The following is an 18,915-nucleotide window of genomic DNA, read 5'->3' on the forward strand; positions in this document are numbered from 1 at the left end:
ATAATATTTGGATATGATATGTATTTCCCGAAGATACTTGTCTTTTTTTACCTCCCTTCCTGTTTTTGATGTTGTAATTACAGGATAGCATCGACCCTTTCAGTCCTATCATGTAGTCCAATTGGTTGTACCTAAGCACAGCATCAGAAAATTTAAGACCAAAGACTGGGGGGATTACTTTATGGCTTGTTTTAATTCCAGAAATGAAAGCCGCAAGAATGTTCCCTTTGTGCTGAAACATTTAGCTGGCAGGTACACCTTCTCATTTTCTCCATTGTAAAATCTGGAATTAATTAATAGTACTTGCATGTAGAGTACACAGAGGCAAATTATTTCATATTACATTTACAATTTGTATTAAACCATCACGGTGAAGAATTGCTCATATACAATAAAGAATTGGAGAATTAAGGTGTTTTCAGCCTTTCAAGTGAGTCTCTTTCTTGGTAGAGTGAGATCTCTGCCCTCGGGTAGAACAGTGCTCTGCTCTTTCAGATCAAGGAAGCAGTTGCTGCTAGAACAGAACAGTGAATTCATGTCCAGAAATTGATTAGCAACACTACTTATCATCATGGGTTTTTTCACCAACTGTATGTAAAGCAAAATAAAAGCTTTGGGCAAGTTGTCCCATGGAGCTGGGAAGCCGGATGGTTGCCGGGGAAATAGCTTAACCTCGGTTCTCATTAAAGGCTTACAAACAAGAGAATCTTGTTATGTTCTGCAGTGGTTGCAGAGGCTCAGGGATATTCCACAGCTGGTAAATAAGTTGACAGAATAATAAATTTCTAAAGCACACATATTAAAAAAATAGAACTTTTCCATTATAATACAGGTATTATGATTATGTGCTTTGTTCAGGAAATAGCAATAAAGCTGTGATGTTACTTGTGAAAGAAGAATTTCACAGTTCTTTGAAGAGTACCACTATGTAAATTTTGGCAAACAATCTGGGGTTTTAATTCATAGAATGGCTTAAGTTGGAAGGGACCTTAGAGGTCATCTAATCCAACCTCCCTGTCGTGGGCAGGGACGCCTCTCCGCTAGATCAGGCTACTCAAGGCAGAGTTCAGCCTGGCCTTGAACACCTCCAAGGAGGAGGCATCCACGTCTGTGGACAATTTATTCCAGAGTCTTGCCACCCTCGTACTGAAGAATTTCTTTCTAAGATCCAGTTTAAATCTATTCTGCTTCAACTTAAACCCATTTCCCCTTGTCCTATCAGTGGACACTCTTGCAAAAAGTCCCTCCCCAGCCTTCCTGTAGGTTCCCTTCAGGTATTGGAAGGCAGCTATTAGGTCCCCCCGAAGTCTTCTCTTTTCCAGACTGAACAATCCCAGCTCCCACAGCCTGTCCTCGTAGCAGAGGTGCTCCAGCCCCTGGATCATCTTTGTGGCCTCCTCTGAACATGCTCCAACAGATCCACGTCCCTCTTATGGTGAGGACACCAGAATTCTGCATAATAAACATTACAGTGCAAGTATTAAGGGTAGGTTATAAACTGTAGAGATTTTCCCAAGAAAACTAATTGATTTGCAGACTGTAGGAAGATTCAACTGTAAATAATTTTATATACTGCAAAGTTAAGTGTGCAATATGGAGTGCAAGACTCCCTGCAAGAGCCCTTAGTGTTGCAAACAGATCTGTCATTCATTATTCATGGGCTGCCAAGGCAGTGAAATCCTTCTCTGATCTGAACTAGGAGGAAGGATTTGATCTGAACTCTGAGGAAGGATAGAAATTGTATATAAATTGAGAAACTTCAATAAATATATGTTAAAGAAAACATGTTTGAGGGAAAGAATGGATTCCCCACATGTGAAACCCCTACAGGATGTATTGATTTGTCTGACTTTTGACAGTGATAGCAGATGGACTTAAAACCCAGTTGCATATGCAGTAATGACCAGAAGACCAGAAATATTCTCTCAAGGATTTTAACTGGAGCTTTGGGTTTGGCTTCAGCTGCTATAGTGATGAAAACCCATTAGTAAGTAGGCTGTGGCAATTTGGAAACATAAACAGAGGGCTTCTGAAATGATAAAAACTCAGAGACTTCCTCCTGAAGGGAAGGGGTAAAAGGCTAAAAATATATTCAGTCAGAGATTTCTGTGAAAAGGAAAGGCAGATATCTGAAATTATTTTTTCTGAAATATTCTTTTTCGTATATACCCCTTTGCTGCACATTTTGCATTTACACTGGCTTTTCCCTGATGCTGCTGTGTTCATTTTTCCATGTGAAGGTGGAAGTTGCAGTGAAGCACAAGGAAGCATCTGCACAGTGTGCTGCAGAGAAACGGGAAAAAACTCTGAGCAAACTTACCTTCCCAGGCAATCAGGATAGTGAGGTCGGAATGGTACAGTCAGGCAGTGCAGCACAGGTAGGTAAAATGGAAGCATGTACAAAGGAGGTTTTAGCAATGGCAACATTTGAAAGGAAATAGAGGACATTTAACTGAGATTGTTTGCCTTTCTTCAAATACAGGAAGAATCTTGTCCACTTGATTAAGTTCTTTAAGGAGAAACATAATGCCGTTGTTTCCTACCTTGTTTTCAAGAGCAGATATTTATAATTAGACAACCCTTTCCATTCCTTGTTGAGCTTAGTGGCAATTTTCCTGTGGAGTGCACTTGGGTTTGAGTTAGACACTGTGATATTTAATCCAGATTGGCACAATCATGTTTTGTTGTAAGAAGTCATTAAAATAAATCTGATAGTTGTTTTCTGTAAAAAGCAGCCCCTGGGAAAAGTCCCAAGCCCTTCACTTTCGATGCACAAATTTGCTTAGCATCTTTAAGAGCCCAGTAAATGGTTTTCTTTGTAAGGTGAATGCACTGGGCTCTTGGTATAACAAAAGAACACTTAAGCTTCTAACCAATCCTGTGAATTACGATGTATGGTAGTGTAGGATAAACAGTGGAGTGTGAGGTAATGAGCCACAGAGGTATTGAGAAAGTAGTATTTTTTTCCAAATCTGATTTTATTGGTTATTTGACAGTTAACAATGAGTTGGGATGTGAAAGAGAGATTCCTTTTCTGAATAACTGAGCGAAGCTAAATTATCACATTTTGGGCACTACTGCAAAGAAATTTTGCTGGGAAATGGCTTGTCCTTTTCAGGATTATTTTAGTTTCTGTGTCCAAGGTGTTTTTCCAGTGGCTTTAAAAGAAGACATTCCTTCTTTCTAGACAGAGGAGTTTTCTGCTGGAAGAGGTCTGATACTGCTTTCTCCTCCCTGGTTAGTAATACTCCCAAACGCAGGCCTGAACGAGGATTTTCGTTGACCTTCAGGATGGATGAGTCAGCTCTGCATCACTGCAGCTTCCCATCCTGGTGCATGTTGGCTGCCAGTTCCTATGCAGTACCAGGGCAATGTGCTGTGCAACTGAAAACTAAATCTCCACATCCGTGGATCACCTCTGCAGTGTACTGTAGGGCTGCCTTTGCCATTTTCTATGCCTTCAAGATTTAAGGGTAGGAGAATAATTAATGTGAGACAATGAAAGGATTATCGACTAAAAATGCAGGGCTGACCATAGTGTGCATGCAGTTAATTTACTAACTTGCTGTTAACAGCTTTAAAGATTATTACTTGTAGTGGAGATGTGTAACTCAAGACAACTGCTTTAGAAAGAATCTTGCATTTGCCTACGTGTCTGCTTCAGGTTTATGAAATAAAAATCTGAGGAAGGAAAAGATTAAATTGCTTTGCTTTTGCATAGATAGTCCTAGACAAACTTCACGAATTTCAGTGGGTGATGTTTTGTCTTTTTGTTGCATTTACAGCTAGTTTCAAGGTCTCCAATGTTAACTACTATTTGTTAAATAATACAGATACCTTAATAGTCAGGCAAGTGGTTTGTGAAGAATACCAGCTCTAGTAAGTAGTTTAAAGTGACTTAGAGGGTCCATCTAAAAAAAAAAAAATCCATTGTGCATAGCTTTTAAAATATTCAGTATTTTCTAATGCACAACATAATGAGGTACCTTCCAGAACCAAAAGGATGGTGTAGCTGCAGCACTCTGGTTGGCTTACAAAGGCGCAGGTTTCTGTTTCTGCATCACCTTGGAAATTTTTTCGTTATCTCTATTTTATTTGGTTAACATTCTTTGACACCTATCAAATGTGTTCTAAAGATAAAATTCATTGTTCAGGCATCATAGTGTCTCTAGAGTTTTAATCTACAAAAAATCAATATTCCTAACAACATACTTGTTTCAGGAAGCTGCTCTGAACTGTGAATACTTTGGAGGAAGAGCCTAAGTTTTACTTACGTGGTGTGTTAATAAGTGCTCCATATTGCTTTGAAATTAATGGAGGATACTTTGGAATTAATATAAAAAAGCTTTAAGGGCAAAATAATTGAAGATTAAAGGTACTTACAAAGATTACCGGATTGATGAGTGCAGTAGTATTCTAGCTCCCTCTAAAGCCTCTCGTTTCAATGTTGGAAGGCTGATCCTAAAGGAGATGGTGACTTCAGGTAAATGAATTGTTGGTGAAAGCCCATGTCAGACACTTGGGATGGGGTATTGGCTTTTCAAAGCCACAGCTATGCTATTGGGCAAGGCACTTCTCATGACTAGAGACGTTACATGGCCCTCTGGTAAACAGCCATCACTCCTCCTCTCTTTCTGACCAGATATTAAACTGCTTTGCTCTTTAAACACTCTTTTTCCTTCCTATAATTACTGGAGATCATTTCTTGGAGCAGGGTCATAAAGCTGCTCACACCCTTCTGCAAAACAGAATTCCAGCTATGCTAATTTAGGATGCCCTTTGCTTTCCATCCTCTCAGTGAAATTGCAGTGCTGCCAAATAGTGGCAGGCAAGGCTTCTGGGATTTGAGTTTTATCAGGCTGACACAGGCCAATGAAATAACAGAAATGTCAGAGTTCAGAGACAGCCATGCCTGAATACAACAACAATTAGGCATCAAATAAGAAGGGACAGACTGTTGCTGCTTGGATATTGTGAATAAGTGGCTATTATAGGATGGATACAGCATGTTTGGATTCCTCATCAAAGAAGTATTCCAATAATTAAAGGCAGACACTCCAAGAGGAGTTTCTCTTGGTATTAGCAAATTTTAATGCTTGATAGCAATAACTTGCAGCTGAACTCATTGGGAAGACTGGTGCTGTTGCTGTTGACTCAATATATGTTTTTTTGTAAGTCAAGGGTGAACCCATTTATCAGGAGTATTGGATAGCATTACTGTTACAAGTTCAGTGTATAAACGAAGGTGTATTTTTGTTCTCTTTGACTCTGATTTAGCTGAGGTCTTCAGGAATCTTGGTTTTAAATTCACTCCCGTTCAAAGTCTCAATGAAATTGATAAGGAAATCTCTAGGGTACTTGGTTCAGGTTTTGTCACATATCCCCTTTTGGGGAGATAAACTTATTCTAGTAACATTAAAAATGTAGTAAATAAACTTCTTTTGTTATTATGCTTTAGACTGAATTGCTCCAACATTTTTTTCAGAGTACTTTTTGTAGTACTGCCTTGTTCTGAAGAGATTTTTAATGCTTTCACAGTACTTCATAGAGCCCTGCAATTGTAAGACATCAAGAATTATGTGAAAAATCTAATTTCTGAAGGTGAGGAATGAGAGTAGAGGGTAATAATTTGCCACTGACAGTAACAGATGAGAGTGACAGGCCAGCCTTTTGCTTCCACTTGATAAATGGCTGTATTTTGACAGCAAATTAGATGTTGCACAAAGTTGGACTATAGTGCACAAAATCAATATTTAGTGTGAGAAGTTGATACAGTTAGCCTGATGGTCAACAGGATGTGTGAAAACACGGTTTAATGCCTCGAATTTACTTTGGGAGATTTCAGTGGGAATGGGTCGCAGAGCAATGAAGTCCCCTGCAATCACTTGCACTTCCTGCAGCAGCTTCTATCACAGCTCAGTTCATAAGTCTGCAAGTATTAGAGATGAAAGTTTGAGGCAGACGATATGAATCCAGCTATGAATATTAGTGCAAACAGGCCAGTTTCCTTTCCCTGACTGCTGTTCAGGAGTCCTGAGCAAGGATTGGTGGACTGGGTTCATGTACGGCAACTGGAGGCTGAATCTTGCAGTCACTGTTCAGGCTGCATCATCATCTTCTCTCCAGCCTTCCACTTTCAGGGTTCTACTATTACCTGGAAGTATAAATCCTAGTGAGCTCTCACTGATAAGGACTTATCCAAGAACTAAAATGAATCTGTATGCAACCAGCCTTATTTCATTAAATGAATCCTAAAATATAATATGCTGCAGGATGCTGCCTCTCAAGACTTTAGTTAATAAATTGTTGCCAGTCAAATGTGAATAAGAAAAAATGTTTAACTATCACCTGGTTGCAGCTGAACCTTATGGAACTTGAAAATGAATTCCACTTATGCAGAGACAAAGAGAAGATAAAACACGGATTTATGCTTCCTGCAGAGTCACAACACAGTTCAGTATTCCAGCAGATCAGGTGCAAGAAAGATTAATCTAACTTTGCAGAGACAACACGTATTCTCTGGAAAAAGCACCTAACATCAGATTAGAATCTGTACTAACTAGCGTGTTCAGAGCAAGCAGGCTTAAATAATTACAAGGAAGACAGTCACACTTTGCAGTCAGTGTCAGTCTTCCAATTCCTTGTCACCATCAGAGGGCTCAGCAGTGTTAGCAGAGGTGACTTTTTGTTCACAGCTGTCATGCCAACTCAGCATCCTAGCAGGTACAGATTTTATTTTCACCTACAAATGTTGAAAGTACTCTGATATTTGTACATATATAAGAACTCTTGCTGGAACAAATGACAATACCTTCCTTGCACCCAGCTTAAATTTAAGAAGTCAATGGGCTGAATTGAGCCCTGAAGGCAGTGAATCTATCTTCTTTGACATAAACGAAGTTACGATGCCTTTGTTATGCACTCCTCATCATGTCAGCTTTCTACAAGACTAACCGATTAGCCTCTGCATCCCTCAGCATCACCTGCAGGGCTTTCAGAGCATGTCTAGGAGGGGTCATCTGACGTTCCATTCTCGCAGTCCAGTGTCTAGACATTATATAACCTCCTTCATCAAGTGTCCGAATCTTTTTCTTCTTACTTGCAGATATAGAACGCTAGATTTTTACAACATCAGAATTTGCTTTGGCAACTCTGTAAAACTCATTACCTTATTTAATGCTGTTCACTTACCTATTTCTCCAGCTTGAAGTTTAGGTCACTAGGAAACTTAACATGCTCTGGTGTCCCCATCTCAGTGGAGAAGGGAATGGGGTGCTCCATATAATTTACACAAGCTTTCTTCAGATAATTGATAATCTACTGTAAAAGGGCATCACGCTCCTTTCTTGTCAGTCCAGATTTGTTATTGTAGTGTAGTGCCTCCAGGTTGACAGTGGAGAAATCTGGGGACTCGTCACAATTACAGCATTATTTGTCAATTTATGGCCACTGATCTTTATGCTGAAAACAAGGAAAAACAGATCTGATGGCCAGTCATCCAGAACTCTAAATACTCACTTGATAACAGAGAACGACCATGCTGAACACAAGGTTAACATGTCTTTTTTGGATGGCAAAGCTGAAGTTCTCACTGGAAAAATAAGGTGAATAATGAGCAGTTTGAAGTTATTTAAAATGTATAGGTTGTTACATTACTGTTGGCTAGGCAAAATCTCCTTTTTTTTCCAAAGGAATTTATCACTTTAAATATATCATGTGTGAGGGATATGATAACCTTCCAATAACCTTCATCAGACATAGTAAATCTGAAACAGATGTAATTGATGTGATTTTTGAACATTAAGTTACTGCTTTCTGACAAACCCCAATACTGTCTGTCAGAGTCTTGGCATCTCAAAGACCGTGTTCCATCTGACCTCTTGTTCAGTGATGAGGACTCTTGTTGTGTTCCTCGAGGTGTTTTATACTTCTGGTTTTGCTAAAGCAGTATTTTCTTCTACCAAATTTATTAAATGTAAAAGAGTGTCTCATTTGACCATGCCTTGACCTTTAGCACTTTGATGCATAGAAATGGTGTGTAAAACCCCTCCTCTCTTCCCCCACTTCGCCTCTAAGCCTCCTGTACACTCACACGTATGAAATCCTTAGCTGGTTCAGTCATCCAGCTCTTGCTTAATGTGAATGTAAATTCACCAAGGACTAGAGCTTTTAAGATGTTTTTGTGTGTGGATATCAATAAACAGGGTATTGTCCTGAGCAGTAATTAGACTATGCCAAGACTATACCCAGAAATATTACACATTGCTGCTCCTTAAACACAACTTTGCGCTGTTGGGAAAATGTCTTTTCCTCAGTGATTGTATTTGTCTAGTGAAGATATCTTCTCAGTGTTGAAGAAAGAAGTATAGGAGTGGATGTTTTATGGTTCCTTTTGGTGGATATTTCTCCCTTCAATGTCCAGAAATTCTTCCACAAGACAAAGGCATCTGCGGAGGGCCTGAGCATTGGAGCTACTTGTCAGTGCAGAATACTGAGTGTTTCCAGCTGCAGAGATCACTGCCTAGTTATGGCTTGTGGGAAGTTTCTTTATCAAGCCTTGCAAAACCTGCCATCTGCTAATGCTAGCCAGCAGAGTGACTAGTGTAACATGCCAGTCATGTCTTCTGACAGTGAAACGATAATTTAAAGTTCTTTACAATGAAGAAGAAAGTTGCCCAAGAGTGGTGTTTGAATGCCAGCTCAAGTATCAAAGATTTACCATCTTCAGGGAGAAGGTATTCTTCCTTTGCCCTTGCTGCGAAGAATCATCACAGGAAAGATTTTGCTGCTTTCTCTGTGCTTACTTTGTACATTGATGTGGAGTGAGTGAGTGCTGGTGTCCATCTGGGGTGGTGGGAAGGGCTGAGGGGAGACCCCTGTTGAGTAGCTTGTTGTGTACAGCTTACACCCCCATGGGGTGGTGTTGCGCAGGCATGCCCAGTAAGAAGTGTGTCAGCAGTGACCCTTAGTTAAACAAGGCTTGAAAGAGGGCTTGCTTTGTATCACATGCTATTCATTTACATTTTGTGTTTGCATAAATTTAGCATAATTACTGTTAAAAGTGGTCCCCATGATCATACTGCTTGATTGGCCTGAAAAGATCAACTGTTTAAGTCACAAATCTGTTCAGTCGCTTCTCTAGGAAATGTAACTGACACCATCCTCATCTCAATAATGCCTCTACAAATGTCACTGATATTTGGCTGAGTAGAGGGGCATACAAACCTATGGCCATACGAACTGGCATGATGCATGTGGCAATTACCCTTTAAGAAATTGTCACATGCTGTTTACTTCTTAGTGTTCTGGTTCTGAATCAAACGTCTGCCAAGACTCTTTGTTCATATCTGGTTTTAATTTGAAGTTTTACTTAATAATATCAAGGATGAGCACATACTTAGATTTCTTCTAAACATGATTAATACTTATTTCTGAAAGTCTTTAGGTAAGACTTTGACTGGCTTTCCAGGCACTATAAGCAGGTAAAATCTATCCACCCAACCACGTGCATGCAACCAAGAAGTTTTCTTCCTTTCTTTCTCCAACACTTCACAGAAATGTTCTGTCAAATGTGTAGAAACTGGCTGCAAAAATTAAGTAGAGTTAATTTAAAGCAACTCCAGATCTTCTGCAGGAGTTTCAAGACTCTCCCACTCCATCTGTAGTTTAGTAAGTCACAGTCTCTTACCAGTTTATGAAATGCTATTTCTGCTTTGTGCTCCCACACTATAGTTCATTTCTGTTTGATAAAACTGTTCCTGTGGGAGACTTTCCTTCATTCCAGCTGAGCATCTTGACATATCTACCTGGGCAGTAAGCCTGTGTTAGTCTCACAAAATTGTAAATAGTTTTTAAAAGGACATATTTTTTCATATCTCAAGCAGTGACACAGGACTGATACCAGCAAGTAGCCACAAGCTTCTCAAGTTTTGTGACTCACACCCTGCCAGTGCTGGCTCCCTGCCCTGTGTGGTAAGCAGTAACACATGTTGTTGCTGAAGAGCTGGAAAGGGAGGCAGTCAGGCAGGCAGCTCTGAACAGGCACCCTGTACGTGGTGCAGACCTCTACGCTTGCCTCTGGAGATCAATCTCAAGGTGCATGAAAGCCAGGCAAGCACTGGCCCAAGCAACGGTGTCTGGCCCATGGGAGCACTGGGTGTAAGTTAACAACCACTGGTGCTGATCAGCGGGAGTGGTGATTCCTCAGGGGAAATCCCTCCCACCTGCACACACACATGACTTGGAGTAGCCTCAGTGAAGCCCAAAGTGGGTGCTTTAAGCCAGGTGGACGTTCTGCATCTTGGTGTAACTTTGCATGTCGCTAATAACATTTCTTTTCTACCTGTGTTTAATGTGTTAATGTCTGATCAGATATGAGGTTTAGTCTGGCCTGAAGCACAGTGTTTGCTGTGTCACCTACTATTAAGCAAGAAAATTCTTCGGCAACTAAAGGGTGATGATTGTTTTTTTGTTTCCTTACAAACAGTAAAGTCTAGATTCAATAAACTCTGGCTAATCTCTTAATTTGAGGGAAATTGGCAGATTAACTGAAATCGGATCACAGAGCATCTTCTGAAGGAGTCTGTTCTAACAGCCATCTGGATGTTTTATTGCATGTAGGTTCATATATGTATTCCTGTTAGGCAAGGAAGAAGAGCTATAAATTTAAATTGAATTACAAAGCGTAATGCCAGAACTGGATGCTGCAGAGAGACCTGCCCTCCTCCCCTTTCATAATATACAATTTGTTGTTTCAAGAAAGTATAGCAAAAAGAATATATGTGAAGAAAAAAGGTTTTTTTCAAATTAATTAGTTTATTATCCACAAGTATCTAGGCACTGTCATGAACAAGAGAGCAAGCTATAGCAAAGTATCTCTCATTTTACTCAAGAACACTTTTTTTCCCCTTGTCCTTCACTTTCTGTCATTTGATTGTAAACTCTTAAGCACAGAGCTTCCCCAAAGCAACACCAAAGAGACAGCACACTGCGAGCTGTGTGGGCGAGGAGGAGGAGGCAGCGAGGAGGAGGGATGCGAGCAGGGCAAAAAACAGGAGGACATCACCCACGCAGGCAGGGCTCACTGCCCAGGGAGGGGGGTTCTGCCCCAGGAAGAGCCGAGGGTGACACAGGGTGGGGAGCGGTGTGGGAAACGCTGGCTGCCCACCTTCTCAGAGTGGGCCCACAACACCTGATGCTCTCAGGAATGCAGATCTCCTTTCAGTGTGACTGTCCTCAGCCTCGTTATTTTGCCTCTTTGTACAAGGGAGATTTTCTAAGTTGGCAAATAGGTGACTTGTTCTGTGTCCCTCGTACTTCCTTTTAAGCGCAGTTAATTATTTTAATTGATTAATATTGCACTGAGCAGTTTGCTCTGAAGGGACAGCTCTTCTGTTTTTTTGGACTAATTACCAGTCTGGATTTCTGAATGACAATAAGGCTGCTAATTAATCTCACCGCAGTTCTCACAAAAAGAGGCCCTGATAAGAGCTTGCCAATTTACATGAGGGGAAAAAAAAAAAAAAGTCAAGAGTCCTGTTGTGTTGTTCTGGCATTCACTTCCAGTCAGATAAATATCACTGTTAAACACAGCGACAGACTAACTACTAAGTAGGAAAGCCAGTGGGCTGCAAGGCTGCTCCAGATTTGCCCAGACATTCGTTCAGGATCTAGCTGTTATTTGCATACCCACTCACTCTTGTTGCCTAACATTGCTTGCTGCAGTTTTTGGAGGCAGCAGGAAGATGAAGCAGGAAAGCGTGGCAAGTGTCCAACCATCCCTGTAGGGAGTTTCTTGCAGGGTTCCAATTTTAATAGTGGTGGAAGGCTGAAAGGGAGTTTTGGCAGGGTGGGTTCCCAGCTTTCACCTGCTTGATCTGGTGCAGCTGGGGCCCCAAGGTCTGCGTGGGGTACTGCATGGCACAGGAGCCTTCCCATATGGGTGGTGCCGTGCAGGACGGTCCTGGTGGTTATGGGCAGCAGAGACACCGCTGGGCTCCTTAACTTTGCTCGTCTCCCAGAGTGTGCTTGTTAGGGTGGTGGGCAATGTCAGCACACAGCCCTAGTATTCACTTTGCTGCTTGCAGGGGAAGTTTGCAGCCTGTGCAGACTCTCCTGCTGCTATGGCTAAGCTGTTAATAATTCCTGGAAAAGCTTGTTTAATACCGCCTGGGCATGTTACAGGACTGTGTAATCTCAGCTGTGTCTGTAGTGTAGATATGTCCATTAAAATACAGGGCCAGATGCTCAGCTTGTGACAGTCCCTAATCCACACCAGCTCTTTGAGACCAAGCAGAGTTACAGGGCCTTTTCCAGCCAGAGGGGAGGAACAGGACCTGCTGCCTGCCATTCCCGGTTTATTTTAATTACCTTGAATTTTCTGGAGTGGTGTTTCTGGTCCACAGCACCACATGCCATGGGTGTTTCTGAAGAGATGAGCAGCATAGAAGGTGCTGTGGCTGGTGTGTGCTGCTCTGGGTGACAAGATTGCTGTTGCATAGCAGGGTGTACAACAAGCTCATAGAAAGTATTGGTTTAAACAGTGCTGGTTGAATTTAATTTCTTTTCTTTCTTCTTTTTTTTTTTTTTTTTTGTCTCTGCACTTGCAGGTCAGAAGATTCTTCACCACAGAAGTGATGTCTTAGAAACTGTAGTCCTGATCAATCCCTCAGATGAAGCAGTTAGTACTGAGGTAAGTCAGAAATGCTTCATTGCATGTGTCATAAAATCTCGGTTAAGTGGATAGGATGAGAGCAGTGAGGCAGATGTAATTGAGATGATTTTTGAGTATTAGTTACTGCCTTCCAGCTTAGAGACTGACAAACCCTAATTCTGTCCTTCAGAGTCTTAGCAGGCTAAGAGCACGAACTGTGCATGAAAGAACGTGTTAGAAGCAAATATCATGAAAAACATCAGTCATCCCAGACTCCTGACAAAACATCAGAAGCACAGGACGGAAACACACCGCTGATCCCACCACTCCTTTTCTCATAACACCACAAATTCCCTTCTTGATGAAGTGGAGGTATCTGTGGTGAAACTATATCTACATTTCTTCTGCTGCTCCATTGTTTAGTAGCTCTGGATGCCTATTTTACTCACAAAAAAAATTGTCTGGAGGTGCCCTGAGACCAATTTAGATCTTTGATAAGATTTACCAGCTACCTGAAGGTGACTCTAGTTTGATCCATCTGTCCTTCAAAAAGCATGTGACATGATCAATAGACTCTGGAGAGTGCCCAGGAAGAGGTCTGCCAATTCCTCATGAACTCACTAGAGCAGGGTCAAAGAACTGAGCGTGTAGCTCAAAGACAAAATTGACAAATTTGCTAGTGAGACTGAACGTTAAAAAAAGTAGGGATAATTGCAATGCTAGCCTATTTTGGGAAGCAGTGACATGCTGCTGGTTCTGTTGGGAAATGAGGCGTCTCTGCTTGCAGTACACAGTGAAAAATTGATGTTGTTACCAGCCTTAAGTGACATTAAACACAAACAGGAGGAAGGACTCTGAAACAAACAAAATATCTACAGTTATAAAAGTTTAAATAAGTCAGCTTAGTTAATAGCAGCTCATTCACTAACATCTATGCATGATAATCTCTTACAGGACATTAGAGGTACTTGGTAAGGAGCAAGGGGATCATCTGATTAGCAGCTCTTGATAGACTCGGACATTCAGAGTAAAAAGCTATAAAGTGTGTGCATGTGGAGGGGGAGAGAGCTGAAGGAAATGCGAAAGTAGGGAAATGCTGTTTCCGTTGCTGTTGTTCATCACACTTTTGATGGATGACCACATGGAAGAACACAGTCTGAGGCCCATTAATGACTTCTGAACCATGGCTTTACTCCTTTAGCTCTGGAATATGTTTGGCTAGGTTACTGTTAATTTCCTCTCACTAGACTGTGGGAGGCAATCTTTTCTTTGCTTTCATCTTGCCAGACTCCTTGCAGCCCAAAGTTACGAGCTGAAATTTACCTTGGCTGGCTAAGCAAGACTCTGACTGGACACAAGCCAGAAATAGACACTTAGAAAGAGGCAGGATAATTAAATTAAAGGTTGAAATGGACATGCTTTGCCCATTATGGCAAATGGAAAACTTAGTTTCCTGTATCAGGAGATTTCCAGGTTGCATCTGGGGAGACAGTGATGCATTATGAAGCTCTTGACTTCACTAGAAGAGAAACTGGAGACTCTCCATTCAGGAAGAACAAAGGAAAATGATATTAAAAGAAAATTCTGCTAATATGGCTGGTAATAACCGTGCTGGTGTAGTCTGAAGCATGGTTCTACCCAAAGCTCCTGTCCTATTCTCTCAAATACCAGAATATCTCTGGGAGAGGCCCAGAGGGAGGGAGACTGTGGTTTCTGAAATATCTGTGAACAGTTACTTCCTTTTTAAGAAGAACTTCACTGGGATTGATCCTGCAACTGTACCATAACCTGGGAACCCGCTGATTTACTGATGCTCCTGCCTCTGTTCACACTCCATCTTTACCTCTGTTTTGACTGAGGCTACGTTTTGCTGTTCACTTCCTTCGGAAAATTTGGAACTTCATCCAACAGTAAAGTTGTACAGAATCATCACCCTACAATGCTTCTTCTGAAATTGAGTGGTGTTGAAATCAGGAGACAAATTTATGGTAGTCCTTCAGTAAGCCTTGGTTATAACGAGACAGAATTTATGTTTCTTGAAGGGCTTCCCTGTGTATCATACATTATGCTCTGTATCTGCAAGCATTTATTTACTTCTTTTCTTGTCATAATTTGCTAGCTCTGCAAAACATATTTCATTATCAATTAATAAAATAGGCTGGAGGGGAATTATGTGACAGTCACATATCAGTGATTCACAAGTCAGGAAATAATTTTACTGTTGGAAAATCTGGTGAATTTGCACATGAGCTGGCAGACTGCCTAGTACTGCTGCCAGCACTGAAAGAAAACACAGAAGAGGAAGCCAGTTCTTTTATGGTTTTAATACAGCTAAACCAGACAAGACTTGAGAAACAGACATCAGACAGCCGGCTGCAGTTATCTATATTTTTGTCTGAAATAGAAATAGATATACTTGATCCAGCAAGGACATAGCCAAATTTATAATTATTTAGTGCAATAAGCATCAGATCAGCATTAGTCTTGCATTTAATTAGAAGAACTTTCAGCTGCTCAGCATGAGGGTCACTTATTTAATAAGATGATAATGAAGACGTGGTAGAGTTGGGATCTTCTTTCAGCTACACACTCTTCAGTGCCTCTTTTCTACTTGTACTGAAAACGTGAGTTGTTCAGCGGAGATTCAGGCTGAGCCTTCCTGGCTCAGCCTCCCTGGTGTGAGTGGGAATTATTTAGAACAACTGATTGCTTAACAATCAGTATAAAAGTTTGAAAGAATAGCTTGCTAGGAGATCTGAGGTGATTATGTCATCTCCATGGAGATGAAGCTTGGATGCAGTATCATGTGGAGTTGTCCCAGATGGACTATGCTCATTTAGTTTAATATGTGGAAAGCCTTGTTCTCTACTCGCTATTCTAGTTTAACTTAATTCCTTCTTAAACAAGAGGAATTAATGCACTTGAAATTCATATTTTACCATAAGCTGGATTAATTTTTCAGTGTTGGACAAGACTTTTGAATTGTTTGCAAAAATTTACTCAGCAGTACAGAATCTTACAGAGGTTTTGTTTAGTTTTGTTCTGAAATTTAAGTTGAATTTGGCCAACAGAAGTATACCAAATATATGGATTTCTCTTAGCATGCAAGTAAATCTCTTCCTGGAGGGAAACAGGATTTATTAATAGCTCTAGTAATATCAAGTAAAACAACAAGCATCTACTTGAAAATAGTTAAGAGCTGTTTCAAAAAGCCGAAGTTCGTTTCTCAGTAGCGAACTCATTTGTGCCCTCAGGCTTGCACTTGGTTTACTACTGTATATTGAGAAACATCGTGGATTGGCACACTTAAAAAACTTGGAGTGTCCAAGTTCAAGTTTATGATTATGGTGAAGCAGAATGCCTTAATTTTTTTAGATGATTCAGGTTACAACAGAATGACAGTCTAAATATGACACCTTTATGTGTGATTTGTGGCTGATAATTTTCAGCGACATTTTCACAGCTGAATGGCAAGTAATGCTGTACTCTGGGAAAAGAAGAAGAGTCTTCCAAAAACCCAGTCTGACACATGCAGTTGTCCCTCGTTGTCAGTGGGACACAGATTACCAAGGCTGTCCTGATACAGATTTGTTAATTGCAAATAATATGTTTTCATTCAGATTTTGTTCTGTTCTGCTCCTTGCTCTTTTTTCCATGTCATTAGTGTGGTTTACTCATCAGACCTTCTCTCTTTATTGCTTCTTGCCCCTCCTGTTTTCCCTTTTGCACCTTTCTCAGTCTTTTGTAAACAGCACTGTAACCTGATAATTCTTTGACAGTCCTGGGGGACTCTGTTGCAAAATACATTTGAAGTTAGGAGAAATAAGCTGCATGTTCTCAGAGGAATATAGAAACACATGGCGTCTCCTGATATTGATGTATTTCTCTCCACTCTAGGTGCGCTTAATGATCACAGATGCTGCAAGACACAAGCTCCTTGTACTAACTGGACAGTGCTTTGAAAACACAGGAGAACTCATTCTTCAGTCAGGGTCATTCTCCTTCCAGAACTTCATTGAGATCTTCACGGATCAAGAGGTGTGTTCAAAAAAGTGTCTTCCATACATTGTCACATGATTGTAGAGGTTTCTAGAAGACTAAAAATGGCCCTCTGTGTTGCTGGAATCAGCACTGGCAGCCTGATGCTGATGCTATTTAGTGTTTGTGATAGTTTTTCTTGCAAAGCATGTATTTAATTCAGATTTTATGTAAATTGCATAACAAAATGATTGTATTTTACCTTGGGGAATTAAATTGTAACTTACAATTTAATCAAGCAACCTTTGACAATGGAAGGAGAAAGTGCTGTGTTTAAAATATGCAGGTTGTTTATCTAAGGTGCACATATGAAGTAGTCAAACTGAACCTGACATCAGACTTTTGGCTGGTGGCACCTAAGTAATAGGTGACATTAAATAAGACAGGGGCTAGCTATTGGAATAGGTATAGGGTTTTGTTCACCACCTACCTGCTTGTCTTCTTAACAGTGGTGTTTAAAATTTGGCTAGGGAAATGTGTACATCTTGTAATTTTTACCTAACAAAAAGATAAATATGTATACCAGTATTTAATACCATTTGTTTCATGATTTGTTATTTTGCTGTCTTGCTTAATGTACTGTGTCTGAAAGCTCCCACAGGGCAGGAACCCATAGTAAACAAGCTGTCACACTTAATTTGGCAGCTGTGTAAAGTATGAATTTAAGTAAACAATATGTCTGCTTCCCTAGGAATTTACTTTCCGAAAACAAATTGTGAGCATGTCAGTGGAGTGAGGTTTCAAATAGCAAATTTGTATGAGCTCCAGTGTGACCTTATTGTATCCGTTTGATCCTATTCTCAAAGCCTCTTTGTTTAGCTTGTGGTTTACAGTTGGGGAAAAGGGTTGGATTCTTGCATGATGCCTAAAACTCACTGGCAGTTCGCAGAGCTACTTTTCTATGGAACTGAAAACTCAAGCTCCTTGAATCTCTGGCCTCTTAGAGACACATAATTACTTTATGACTCCATGCAAAACTAGAGGCAAATTACTCTTAGAAAGCAGAATTGTTGTCTGGAGTGCAGAGGGATGAAGGTTGGCCACAAGTACAGCCACCGAGGGATTGCTGCTGTGATGGGCGTGCAGGGTGTACTCCTGTGGACTATGGGTAAGGCTCACCACCCAGCCACCATGGCGCTTCCGAAGTGCTGGCTTCCAGCTTATTATTTTTGAAGCCTTGGGCTCTCACCACTTCAGCAAGATTTCATAAAAGTAATGTGTCTGCATTTGCCATACTGTAGTCTGTGTATGCAACATTTTTTAATAGATCAAATTACCAGGAATTTCTTAGGTGGTCTGCAAGAAAGAAGGGCTAGAAAAAAGTGGACAGTGGTTTCTACGTGATCAGAAATAAGAATTCCTATGCTGTCCTGACCTTGGTGGACTTGGCAGTGCTAGGTTAACAGTTGGACTCAATGATCTTAAGGGTCTTTTCCAGCCTAGACGAATCTATGATTCTATAAGCATGTAAGGTTTGATGAGTACTGTGTAGAGTTGTTTTTTCTGGCCTCTGCCCATTTTTACTTCACTGGACCAAACCTGAACTATAGTCAAGAAATGGACTTACAAATACGTAAATACCCTTTGGGGAACACTCTTAGAAAGTCTAATTCGGAAATCCATCTCTAGCATGCAGAACTCCCTGCAGGCAATGCCTAAAAGTGGTGTTTTCAGCTTCTCCCATGCCGGAAGACTGAAGATATCCCATTCCACTGTCTCTGCAACAACAAGTAGCAGACTAAAACATTTTTTACCTTTGTGATTCAGGGTAGGAAACTTGTGTTTTCTGTGAGCAGCCAGCTTGACACTAGCCTTTACCAGCTGTGACGCCTTTAAAATTTGAGAATTCCTCAACAGATGTCACTTGGTGCTTGAAAAGATGATGAGGTTCACAGATACATTTCTCTGCTCCCATAGCGACTTTGAATTCAGAGAAGAGAAGGAGCAGTTATATCTCTGTGCTGTCATATAGCGTAAGCAGCACAGCTGTTGATATCCTTGGTGGCACCATTCGAAATTCAGATCCAGTGAGGCATCTTGTCAGGAGTTCCTGAACTTGCTATTCCTAACAGATATGGTCTATGTCTAGAATAAATTTTCTCCAAGTTTGCATTGGCTTGGAATACCGGTGGCTTAACACTGTCTGCATTATGTGTGCCAACTTTTAGGAGCAAAGAAAGTCAGAATTTAGGATTATTAAAGCAAAAATCCAGATACGATATAAT

General features: G+C 40.7%; 1 protein-coding gene across 1 annotated transcript in view; it reads left to right on the plus strand.

Moving 5' to 3' along the window:
- The window catches only part of MAP1B (microtubule-associated protein 1B), a 63,839-nt gene that overhangs the window by 32,569 nt on the left and 12,355 nt on the right, over positions 1-18,915 (plus strand). Inside the window, exons 2-3 of the mRNA XM_009879321.1 lie at positions 12,609-12,691; positions 16,550-16,690. Coding sequence (XP_009877623.1) covers positions 16,559-16,690 — 132 coding nt within the window. The 5' untranslated portion in view covers positions 12,609-12,691; positions 16,550-16,558. The remainder of the gene's footprint in view (positions 1-12,608; positions 12,692-16,549; positions 16,691-18,915) is intronic.

Source organism: Apaloderma vittatum, unplaced genomic scaffold (assembly GCF_000703405.1).
Source record: "Apaloderma vittatum isolate BGI_N311 unplaced genomic scaffold, ASM70340v1 scaffold3072, whole genome shotgun sequence".
Taxonomy (NCBI): Eukaryota; Metazoa; Chordata; class Aves; order Trogoniformes; family Trogonidae; genus Apaloderma; species Apaloderma vittatum.